The 12,355-nt window shown below is 61.2% G+C and overlaps 1 protein-coding gene across 12 annotated transcripts in view; it reads right to left on the bottom strand.

Annotated features, from left to right (window-relative positions):
* Positions 1-12,355, bottom strand: part of LRRC27 (leucine rich repeat containing 27) — a 41,489-nt gene that overhangs the window by 2,348 nt on the left and 26,786 nt on the right. For all 12 annotated transcript variants that reach the window (XM_072740492.1, XM_072740493.1, XM_072740497.1 and 9 more), the window contains 3 exons: positions 11,644-11,740; positions 5,020-5,138; positions 3,394-3,523 (listed from right to left, as the gene is read on the bottom strand). In XM_072740492.1, the coding sequence (XP_072596593.1) occupies positions 3,394-3,523; positions 5,020-5,138; positions 11,644-11,740 (346 nt within the window). The remainder of the gene's footprint in view (positions 1-3,393; positions 3,524-5,019; positions 5,139-11,643; positions 11,741-12,355) is intronic.

Raw genomic sequence — 12,355 nt, 5'->3', positions numbered from 1 at the left:
ACATCCCATAGGATCCACACAGGTGGCTGACCCACTCACCTACCGAGGGCCATCCCGGTTTCCGCGAGTTTGGTAACTGAGTGAGGCTGCCATGAACATCCGTGAGCAGTATTTGCGTGGACATGTGTTCAACTCCTTCAGGTAAGTGCCGATGAGCACAACTGCTGAATCTCAACGTAAGATGATCTCAATTTTCGGGTAAATCACCGAACGGTCTCCCAAAGGGCCCGCACCATTCTACATCCCCACCAGCAACGAACGAGAGTTCTGCTGCCCCGCGTCCCGGCCAGCGTCTGCGACGAGGACGACGGCCATTCTCATACACGGTGGGGCCCTGTTCTGGTTTGCAATTCCCCAATGACTAGAGTATCGAGCGCCTTCTCCTATGCTCAGCATCTACACGTCTGGGGACGTGTCTGTTCAGATCCGAAGCTCACTTTTTAACTGGGTTGTTTTCTTTCTATATTTTGGATAACAGTCCTTTATCAGATGTGTCTTCTGCAAATATTTTCTCCTCGTCTCTGGCTTGTCTTAATCGTTCGACAGCACCTTCCACAGAAAAAACTTTAAGATTTTAATGAAGTTATCAATTTTTTCTGTCGCACCTCTGATGTTCTATGTAAACACTCCCTCCCAACCCCAGGTCATCTACACTTTCTATTTTCTAGAAGTTTTACAGTTTCACATTTAGGTCTGCGATGCATTTTGAGTTGACTTTTGTGGAGGCCTGAGGTCTGGCTCTATATTCATTATTTTGCAAGTGGACGTCCAGCTGCTCCAGCACCACCTGCCGAAGAGAGCCTCTTGCTCCTCTGTCCAACATCCGTCGACTGTATTTACGTGGGCCTGATGCTCTGATCCATGGACGTTGGTCTACTTTGTCACCAACACCACACCGTCTGGATGCCGCAGCTCCGCAGAGTCTAGGTCGGGCAGTGCCAGACGTTCAACCTTGTTCTTCCTCCTCAGTATTTGTGGGCGACTCTGGGCCTGTGCCTCCTCCCCGCCTAAACGTTGACATCAGGCTGTCCACACCCACAGAACAACTTGCTGGGATTGGGATGGGGATCGTGGTGACTCTCTAGACCAAACTGGAAAGGACGGACGTCTTGACGATAGGAGTCTTCCTATCCATGAACATGGGATTCCTCGCCATGCATTTAGGTCTTGTTTGATTTCGCTTGTCACAGCTTGGTTTTTCTCTTATAAATCTTGTATGTATTGTGTTAGATTTGTACCCGGCACCATTTTTTTTTTTTTTTTTGGTGCTAATATAAATGATGTTCTTCATTTCAAATCTCACTTGTTTGCTGGTGGTAGAGTAAGAAGTGGACTTTAATAGATTAACCTTGGATCCCAGAAACTTACCATAATCACTTATTAGTTCCAGGAGCCTTTTGGTCAGTTCTTTGGGATTTTCTACATAGACAATTACATCATCTGAAAACAGATAGTTTTAGCTCTTCCTTCCTAATCTGTATATCTTATCCCTTTCTTATCCTGTTGGGAAAAAGCTGGGACTTCCAGAATGATGCTGGAGAGAAATGTTCAGAAGGGACATTCCTGCCTCGTTCCTTCAGGGCAAATGTAGATTCATGGTAGTTTCACTACCATGAAGTTTGATGTTCAATGTAGTTGTTTTTTTTTTTACATGTTCTTTATCAAGTTGAGGTAGTTCTATTCCTAGTTTGCTAAAAGCTGTTATCACAAATAGGTGTCGGATTTTGTCAGATGAAATGCTTTCTGTATCCACTAATATGATCTGTTAGTTTTCTTCCTTAGCCATGATGTGACGGTGCATTACATAAACTGATCTTCAAGTGTTGAATCAGCCTTGCACACCTGGGATAAATTCCACTTGATCCTGGTGTATAATTCTTTTTGTATGTTATTAAGTTGGATTTGCACATATTTTCTTGAGGATTTTTGCATCATTGTTCAGGACAGATGCTGGTCTGTAGTTCTCCTCTCATGTGACACTTTTGTTCTGGTATTAGGGTAATGCTGGCTTCACAGAACAAACTCTGTTATCTTCCCTCTGCCTGTGTTTTCTAGAAGAGATTATGAAGAGTGGGTATAATTTCTTCCTTAACTGTTTGATAGAATTCACCAGTGAACCCACTGGAAAATTATTATTGATTCAATTTCTTTAACAGATATCAGCGCATTCAGATTGTCTATTTCTTCTTCTTCTTCTAAGATTTTATTTATTCATGAGAGACACAGAGAGAGGCAGAGACACAGGCAGAGGGAGAAGCAGGCTCCCTGCAGGGAGCCCGACGCAGGACTCGATCCCGGGACCCCGGGGTCATGCCCTGGGCCAAAGGCAGACGCTCAACCACTGAGCCACCTGTCGATTCCTTCTTGTGTGAGCTTTGGCAGTTGGCGTCTTGCGGGGAACTGGTCTGCTTCGTGTAGGTTATCAACTTGTAAGCACAGGGCTGTTCATAACACCAAATCGACTTTTCAAAACTCCACAATCTGCAGCTTGAGACACAAATGTTTAGAAGCCCTAGAGGTAGGGTTTGGGGTGTTTAAGGAGGAGGTTACGACTATAAACAACAGATTTGAAGAGAGTAAAGCTCACCTACGGCCGGTACCGTTCTCTGGGCTGTGAAGGAAAAGGTTCTGAGAAGAGGGAAGAGTCTGACGGGGTGGGGTCCCCACCACACGGTCCAGGCCCTCCCTGGCCTGCACTCCCCCTCCCCCATCCACCCCGGGGCCCCAGAGAGGTGACAACGGAGCTGTCTGGTGGGCTGTGGGGACGGCCCTGAGGGCAGCGCTGGGGCTGAGGCACCACATCGGGGGCCGCAGGCCTGAACGGCGGGGGTCCGGGGAGAACAGGCACGTTGTCCTGCACCTGTGAGCAGCGAGGGCACAGACTGCCCGAGCTCTGTCACCCGGGAGGACCCGCCTGGGTGGGGAGCTGCCTGCCTGTCCACGGCATCGCTCTCATGACCCCGACCACTCCTACACGCGTGGCAGGGGCCTCAGGGCCTGCGGATGGACGCGCGCTGCCAGCAGCTGAGCGTGAGGAGGCCAGCCTCCCTGCCTCCCTGCCTCGCCAACCGCAGGCCCTCTCACGGCCCCGCCAGGCTCTGCTGGGCAGGAAGCATCGGCGAGGACTCCACAGACACGTCCCCTCCGTCTCCACTGACCTAGCAGTGGCTGCTGCTGGCGTCCCGTCGGGGGCACAATGCATCTGTGGGCTCGTGCGCCACAAAAACTCTTTCTCGCCCCCGACTGATGGCGATCCTGGGCACGGCCCTCACCGTGAGGCACAGTAAGCGCACCCCGTGATTTGAGAGAACGTGCACTGCGGAAAGGCATGGCAAGTCCCCTTGGATTTTTACCAGAACCATTTATTTTTACATGCAGCCGACAAATACTTACAATCTCTAAATCCTGCGTAGCCTGTCTGACTTCCTCGAGTGGATCCAGCCCCTGGAACTTTTTTCTGTGTTCGTGCAGTTTCTGAATGTGCTGTGTTATGGTTTCTTCTAGATGCTCCTCTCGGAAGGCACTGAGGACACGAACAGTGAAGGAAAAAGTTTTACATGTCGGGTGGCATCTCAGCAACTCTTACTCCAACAGGGGAGAAAATTGTCCCTTTTCCCCGAGTCACACTGCAGTCCTGGGGCTCAGGGGTTGTCACGACGTGGTGACCGATGTGGTGACGTCACGGTGGCGGTAAGGCCACCTGCCCCCCTCCGGGCAGCAACTCAGGCCCCGGCGTTCAGAAGCTGCGAGAACACACCCTATGTTTTCAACTGCAGACCCAGGTAGGAAATGTCTCACTCAGGACAACGCACGGAGAGCCACACGCAGGGGAGGTGTTTGTGTTCACAGGAGATGCACACGTGTAGTAAGTCCTTAAGCAGGACGTGTGAAACTAGGACTGCAGACGTACTTGCTCTGCCAACATCAGGCCTCTGTATGGTCTTTGCTCTTAAATGCAAGGGCGCTCAGCACGGCACAGCCTTCTGTGCCCCGCTGTGCAGGGTGGCCGTGGAGTCCGGGCTGTGTCTGCCCTGGAACATGACGGGCTCCCGCCGGCCTCCCTGGAGACCTCAGCCCCCCGCCCCCGCCCCGAGCAGCGGGCTCTGTGTTGGCCTCCTTCACTCTTCAGCATAATGGCTGAAGGCAGGGTCCTGCCCGCACGGACCCCGAGGGTCAGCAGCTCTGACCCTGCTTCCGGGTGGAGCCCTGCCCACGGGGCGGTCTGGCCGGCGCTCAGGAGCTGAGGGGACACGGGCATGCTGCTGCACTGGCTGGGGGCTGATCCGGTGCGCGCTCCTGCGGGACGGCCCCAAGTGTTCTGGGCACGAACGAGGAATGACTCCCCAGAACGGAACACCCCTTGGCCGCCCACATGTCACGCCGTGATGGCCTTCCTCTGGGCCTCTCCCACCGTGGAGAGGGGCACACAGCGGTGGGCAGTGCCAGGACGTGCGGGCCAGGCTGGTCCTCCCGGGAGCCCGAGTCTCCTTTCCACACCCGCAGCCTGCGTCCACTCGGGCTTCCAGCACCCAAAGTGGGGCTGGTGCAGGTCAGGAGGGAGCAGCTGGAAGGCAGGAGGGACACAGGGACGGTGCCGGAGCCCAAGGGCCTCCCAGCAGGGTCCCAGCACGCCTGGGGGTGTGCAGGGCGGGGAGCAGCAGGATCACCGCGCCCAGTGTCTTGTGAAAGAGTCAAGAAGTGAGTGCTTCCTTGGCAAATGCACACACGCACACACACGCACACACACACGCACACTCAGTTCAGGTGGGTCATCACGCAGACAGCGGCCGCGCAGCAGCTGGGGACGGATGAGGGGCTCAGTGGGCATTCCCAGGGCGCGGCCATAGGTCAGCGCCGGGGCTGAGGCAGCTGCAGGAGTGCCAGGCCCCCCGCAGCCCTCCCCCCTGTACCCGGAGCCTGCCGTGGGGGCGGGGGGGTGGAGCAGGGGGGCCGTGGGCACACCTGCAGAGGACAGCGCGCTCAGCCCCAGCAGGGCAGAAGCAGACCCCAGGCACCAACCTCATGTCGTTGCTTGCGTGCGAGGACCTCTCTTTGCTTGGCCTCATTTTTCCAGATGGGTTCGCTGGCGTAGTCTCATTATCAATCAAATCCGTGGCGAAGGGAGCCTTGGAGGCCACCTGGGAGAAAACGCGACATTTTCAGGAATCCAAGGGAACGCTGCCATCCACACAAGCCAAGCACCGGGGGAACTGGACTCGTGCTTCCCCCGTGAGGAGATCCCCTGGCGGCTGGACACGGGCCGGGGGAGGGCACGGCGCAGGGCCCGGAGGCGCGGGGCGCAGGGACGCCGGGCGGCCCGGAAGGTGACCCCCGCCCGAGGTTGTCCGCACAGACACAGAAAACACGCTCGATGGCCCAGGTCTCTCCCGAGGACGCGACTCTATTTCCCACCGCTGAGGTCCAAGCTAACTGGCAAGCGCAGCTGGAAAGCCGGTACCATCAGCTCGCGGCTTAGATCAACGACGTCACAAACGCACCCAAATAAATGCTGAAAACCCAAGAGAAGTACTTCAGGGTTGGCTTTTTCTGAGGAAGCTCACCGACTCCAAGTGAGAGCCCGCCACGCCGGGCCCGCGGGCGGACAGGAGGCACACCCGTGTCCCGCCCTCCCGCCCCCGCCGTCCGAAACACTTGCTGGACCTTCCCTAGCGGCCCTGAGTTCACGTGGGGAGTGGGCACCGCGCAGGTGGAGGAAGAGGGGATAAAGGGCGATGTGGCCCGGAAGGTCCCGGTAAGGACTCAGGCCATTCAACTCATTTTTGAAAACAAATTCCTTAAAACTTGGACATTGCAGCGTCACACGACGCCCGTGTGAACAGCACGATAAATGCTAGAACGCGCGTGATTTCTGAGGGCCCGTGCGGGGGGCGCTAGGATTTCTGGTCACCCGGACCTGCGCCCCCCCTTCAGGGCGGCAGCCCTCACCCCCGCCTGGAGCCTTCCTTTCCCTCCTCCCTCCGGGGCCACACCGGGGAGGCCGGGTGGAGCGCGGCCTCCCCTTCCATCCTCAGCAGCTCTTGCCTCCAGACCCTGGCTCCCACCCATCACATGTTCCCTCGCCAGGGGAACTTTTCAAATATGTCGCCTTAGGTGCGGCCCTGCCCTGGTGGGAGATCGCAAACATTCCCCTGGCTCCCGGGGACGAAGCTGGAGAACCACTGATCTCTCCTTACCCAGGGGCCTCTAGACCTGTGTGTGCGTGTACGTGCACACTGCGTACACACCTGTGTGCCTGCACCTGTGCCTGTGTGCACCTGTGTGGGTGGACCCGTACCTGCCTATGTGCTCCTGTGCCCCCACCTGTGGGCGTGCACCCAGTGCTATGTGCGTGCATCCATGTGTTTGTGCTTCTGCGCACGTGGCTGTGTGCCTGCCCGTGAGGAGGCACGCCCCTTGGTGTGAGAAAGCCGGGTAGAGGGGAGGTGCAGGGGTGCGGAGGGCGGGTGGGCTCCTTGGGGAGGGGAGGGTGAGGCGGGCGCTGCTCCTCTCCCCCCGGGGCTCCAGCCGCTGTGTCGCTGGGATTACCGCGGTGCTTACCTGCACTGGGGGCGAGGTCTCATGCGCCACCTCACCCCTAAGTGGATTACGGGGCCGGACCGGGGCTGTCTGGCCACCACCTGCCTGACCCCTAGAACACGCTTAACGGCTGGGGCGGGGAGGGGCTCTCGGAGCCGAGGGGGCGCTGGCCCACTTTCACAAAATGAGGACTCCCCTCGACGTCATTCCAACAGCAAGAGACGAACAGATGTAAATCCAGTAGGTGCTTTTACGGTCAGACGTGCGACCTAATGTGCATTTAGCACAGACGTATGTTATTTGGAAAGAAGCACCCCCCACGTCTTGCCGTCCGTACAAAACACGGAGGAGGAAGACGCGGCAGATACCCAGGCTCTGCAGAGCGAGGACCCCCGGGGGGTTGAGGAGCTGGCGCGTCTGTCCTGTCCCCCCTCCTTCGCTGGAGGGCTGGGGACAGAGCCCGCAGCCGTTTCCCGGAGGACACGGGGCTGGTTTCCACTGGCACATGTTGGTCTCTGCGGGTGCCTGCGACGGTTGCCGGGATCAAAACTCGGGTCACAAAGCTCAAAGGAATCGCAGCTTTGACTTAATGAGCTACTTCCCCAGGCTGCAGCAGCGCCGTCCCCACAGCCCGTCCGGCTGCGCGCGGCCCCGCGGGGCACCTGGCTCACCGCGTCACCCGGCAGCTCCGGGAAGGCCGAGCCTCTGTCCTGCCAGCTGCCATCGGGGTTCCCCTTCCGGGTGCTGCCCACCTACCCCGGGCCCACTTTTCCATCACTTTCCTTAATTTTAAAAAGTCTGTGGTCGTTCCTCACAGATAGTAACCTTCTGTCACAAACACACGTCACAAATATTTTCCTCTGTCTTTTGACTCCACGGTATTTTAGGTCATCTAGAAATTTCAGTTTTATTTTTTTTTATTTTTATTTTTTAAGATTTTATTTATTTATTCATGAGAGGCAGAGAGAGAGAGGCAGAGACACGGGCAGAGGGAGAAGCAGGCTCCCTGCAGGGAACCGGATGTGGGACTCGATCTCGGGTCTCCAGGATCACGCCCTGGGCCAAAGGCGGGCACCAAACCACTGAGCCATCCAGGGATGCCCAAAATTTCAGTTTTATGAAGTTAAAATTTTCTATTTTTAGTTCCAGAGCTTCTGTATTTCCAATTTATGAATCCTTGTGTCACCCCAGGTTAAACAAATGCTCCTAAGTGTCCCCGCTATAAAATAAAACGGTGATTACGTACAGCATCTCCACGCAGTTCACCAATCACACAGGACGGGATAACCTCCCTGCAGACTCACAGAAGTCGTGTCTCCAACCGGAATTGACCACGTACACAGAGAAGTTAGCTCCAGGGCTGCCCCACACGGTCCCAGGAGCCCAGAGGGGGTGGGGACCTGCATGTCCCTCATGGATGGACGGACGGAGGAGCATGCCAGCTCCGGCCACACAGAGTGTCTCTCAGCTGGGAGAAGAGGTGCGGCTGCACCCCAAGGGCACGAGGCCGAGGGAGAGAAGCCAGACATGGAAGGACGTGCGCTGCGTGATGCCACCTGCACGAGGTCCCTGCGACAGGGGCACGGGGGCGGTGACAGAGCCTGAGTCTGGGGTGGGGGTGGGGGTGGGGGTGGGAGAGGCCTGGGGGAGGGGGTGGGGGACCGCACCGCAGGGAATGTGCTGGGTGACGTGGGGCCGGGTGCTGACAGTGGGGACGAGTGCCGTCCCACAAGCTCAGGGACAGGAAGGACGCCACGCAGCAGCCAACGGCCTCCACGACTACGACGGCGCCTCAGTCCAAGCCTGAGAACGGGCGGGGCACAGCGGCCTGCCAGGAGCCTGCCACCACCCACGGGGCGAGGGGTCTCCGGGCCGGTGTGCGTAGTGCAGGGAGAGGCTGGGAGGGGGTCCCGGCAGCCGGCAGAGGGGAGGTGCACCCTGGACCTCGTGTGGACGGGGCGGGGGCTCTGCTGAGCAGTGTGTGCGCTTGGGTCCTGGACAGAGGAACAGGGTCCAGCCTGACTCGGGCACCCTCCCCGGCAGCCCTGAGCCCACCGAGGGCCCCTTGCTGGGTCCGTCCCAATCAGCACCCAGCGCAGGCCGCAGGGGAATCGCACAGACGGACAGCAGGCAGCACCTGGCACAGACGACCGTGAGTCCCATAGACCCATAGAGCCCGAGGAGCCAGAGGCTGGTTGTGCAGGGGCCCGTGGGCCACATTCCTGACCAGCAGGGGTTGGGAGTGACGAGCCTGTGCAAGCCTAGGGGCAAGGGAACCCTCCAGAGCTGTTGCACCTGCTCTGAGGACTCATGGAAGAGCAGGAGCCCAGCAGGCAAGAGCAGAGGGCTGCCTGTGCAAAGGCCCTGTGGCAGAGAAGAGGCTCTAGGTGGGATGACGAGGAGGCCGGGGGGGCACTGGAGGGCAGTCGGGGTGAGGGGAGCTGCAGACAGGGAGGCCGGCACCCATGAGCCGAGCAGCGTGAGCGTGAGGACACGGTCAGAGGGCTGCTAGTGACTGGGCCCTGGAGAGCCCATGAGGCCCAGCTGCCAGGGACAGAGCCAGCCCTGGGGACGCCTCACCCAGTAAGGACAGGAACAGCTTCTCACCGGGCCTGACAGCGAGGTGGTCGGGGCTCTGGGGAGAGGGCTGGGGGGGCACGGAGCACATGTCCCTCCAGGAGCTGGACGGCACCGGGGGACAGCTCGGAGGGTGACGCTGCCCAGCCTCGACCCCGGGCTGGGATGGCTGCAGGGGAGCTGGTGCAGGGAGGCAGCCCGGGGCCCCCGAGGAGGCAGCTGGCGGAGGCCCGTCTGCAGCGGAGCTGGGAAGCCCGGGCAGGGCTGGGGCGGGACGGCGGGCACATGTGGAGTGGCAGGCCCGGGGCGGGCGGGGAGCAGGGAGGCCTGGGCGGGCGTGTGCACCCCGGAGCTGGCCGTGGACCGGCTGTCCCGTGTCACGCTGAGTGCCCGCCCTCGAAGGACGCACAGTATCTGCCGGGAAGTAATGGGACACGAGGGTTTGCTCTCACCGTGGAGGGGACGTGGGCGGACGGTCTGCGGGACCGAGGCCTGGGCCTGCGGCAGGCGTCCCCACGGGCGGCAGCTCTCCAGCCGGCGGCCGACAGCGTAACTCCGGGCAGGGCCGCGGGGGCTGGCGCAGGGCCCCGGTGTGGGGGCTCCATCCCGGACGACCACCCCCGTTCGGACGCCAGCACAGGCCAGGCTGTGCCCTACCCCGCCGGCTGACCGGCCACCAGCCAGGGCTCCTACTACCCCGCGGGGTCAGCGGCTCGCTCGAGTGGCTCGTGGATCTCAGACACACCTGCTCCCGCCCCACCCGTCAGGGGCCGTCACTCAGGCCAGCGGCGGGAAGGCCGCGCAGGTGCGAAGGGGGCTGCACACCCTGGCGGGCACCAGCCACGCGGCGAGGCTACCTGGGGCCCCACCCGGAGTCGCCCGTCCACAGAGACCGTGTGCTCCGCGGGCTGGTACGGACAAGACACGTCCACCGCCCCCCGGCCCGCGGGCTCCACAGCTCCGTGGGGACAGACGTGTCTGTGGTGAGGCCCGGGCGTCCTCTCACGGGCCGGTGGAGCCTTGGGCGCTGCCTCGACGGGGCTGTGGGAACCTGTAACTTCTTGGCCTCGGTCGGTGTCCTGCCAACTGCATCCCGCGGCCGCGGGGGTCACCCGGGCCTGGGGTCCGATCCAGCACAGCCACCCCCACCCCCTGGCATCGAAGCTGTTTCCCAGCTCTTGCTACAGTGAGCGGAAGGCATCCGAAGGCCGTCCACCTGCGCGAGTCTTGCTCCCGAAGTGACGACCCGTGGGTTTTGAACGTTTACGTATGTCAGGCCGGGGCGGTGACAGAGGGGACAGGGCCCGCGCCATGAAGACGCGGAGCACAGAACACGGGGCCTAAGACACGCACAGGCACACGTGCGGGCAGGGGCAGGGGAAGGGGCAGCCTGCACCGAGCCAGGGCACAAGGTGCAGGCGGGAACGCGCCCCCAGAGTCGCCCTAAGTGCAAAGGCCCCCGAGCAGCTTGCAGACGACCGGGGCGTGCGGGTCGGAACGTGCTCGAGAAGCGACATTTCTCCCGTCTCCTGACAAAGGTCTCCTCCGTGAGGAGCGCAGGTGACGGGCCGAGGGAGCGGGTCCCGTGTGTGAGGCCCCAGTCCTGGCCCCGCCTGGCGCTCCGAGGACCAGCACACGGGCTGCCGCAGTGTGGGCGACTCCCACGACCCCCACGCAGACAAAAACGCTCCACTGTCTTTTTTTAGGTGAGGAAACCGTTGCTTTGCTTAAAGGGACAAAGGCATCGTGGACACCGTGAGGGGGCAGGAGGACTGGGCCCAGGGATCCTGATGGGGCGGCGCGGCGGGCCCACGCGCGGCAGCTCCGGGGCCTCCCGGGTGTGGGCAGCGGGCAGAGGTGCGCAGGAAGGCCCCCGCACACCCGTGTCCCCCAGAAACGGAGCAGCGCTAAGGGGAAGCCGCTGTGCAAACAGGGACCCAGCTGCGGACCCCACAACCCAGGTACACCTACGGCAACGAAGCACATCCTGCCCGTGCTGTGCTGCCCCAGACGCGCGACCTCGGCCCGATGGAAAACCGCGGGACGACACAACTCGTCAGCACGGGGCGGGGGGGCACGCAGGGCTGGGATGGGAGGCTGACGGCCACCCTCCCACGGGCGACGGTCTGTGCGGGAGCAGCAGCTGGCCAGGGTGGGGGGGCGGGGGCGACGTGGATGACGCCACAGTGACCTCCCGCGGGAGCCAAGAGCACAGCCCCGGGACTGTGCCCCCACGACCTGGGAGCTGGCGGGTGGGCACATCGGGGCCCAGGCACAGCCCGCCACCCGGGCCCCCAGGCTGAGACTGTCCGTGGCAGGGAGGCCCAGAGAGACACCACGGGGCGCCTCAGCCTCAGGGTGGGGGTGCTCAGCCTCCCCGCAGCTGCCCCCCGACCCGACTCCTTGCACGGGAAGGGCACAGGCTGGTCAGAGGGCTGGCGGGCGGCGGCAGCTGGCCACAGGGAGCTGTTTGCTGTCTCCCTTGGGCTTGGTGGGCTGGACGGGACCCTCCCACCCCTGCCCTCGTACCCGACTCCGCCACGGAGGCAGGGGCTTGCTGGGTGCGTCCTCCGCCATCCTCCTGGTCCGGGCGCACTCCCTCCACTCGCGCAGCGCTCGCTCATCTCTGGGGAGGACACGCGGGTGAGCGGCACCGCAGGGGGGCCGGCTGAGCTCCAAGCCCCTCCCCGCACCCCCGGCCCCGAGGGAGGTGCTGTTCTGCCCCCCGCCCCGAGGCTTCGCACGAAGGGACAAGCAGGACCCCCAGCCCCCGCTGGTGGGGATACCAGGACGCTGCCCCGGAGAAGACGGCCGGGCTCTGGCCCCAGATCAGGCGTCAAGGCCCTCACAGGCACCGGGGTGACAGGTCAGCGTCCTGCTGGATGCCCCAGTTCCACTTCTGAGACTGAGCCTCTCCCGTCCCCATCCCCTCGGTGGGGAGCACCATGCTGCTAGCACAGCCTGCCCCTGTGTTGGGACCTCCCTGCCCCCCTGCCCCTTGCTGTGACCTCCCCGCCCCCCCGTGCACGGTGACCCCCCTGCAATGTTGCCCACTGGACTCACTGCCCGCAGCGCAGGAGGGCTGCAGTAGCACACACTTGCACAATTTCTGAGCTGAAGGTGAAAACCATCCCGACTGGGCTGTGGCTGCAGCTCTGGGGGTGGGATGGGGTCCCACAAGTCCTCGCCAGCCCCGGGCTTCACCCACCTCACACCCTGGAGCTTGGAGGGTCTCCTCCCA

This window comes from Vulpes vulpes, chromosome 15 (assembly GCF_048418805.1).
Source record: "Vulpes vulpes isolate BD-2025 chromosome 15, VulVul3, whole genome shotgun sequence".
Taxonomy (NCBI): domain Eukaryota; kingdom Metazoa; phylum Chordata; class Mammalia; order Carnivora; family Canidae; genus Vulpes; species Vulpes vulpes.
This window is presented reverse-complemented; position numbering and strand designations above follow the sequence as displayed.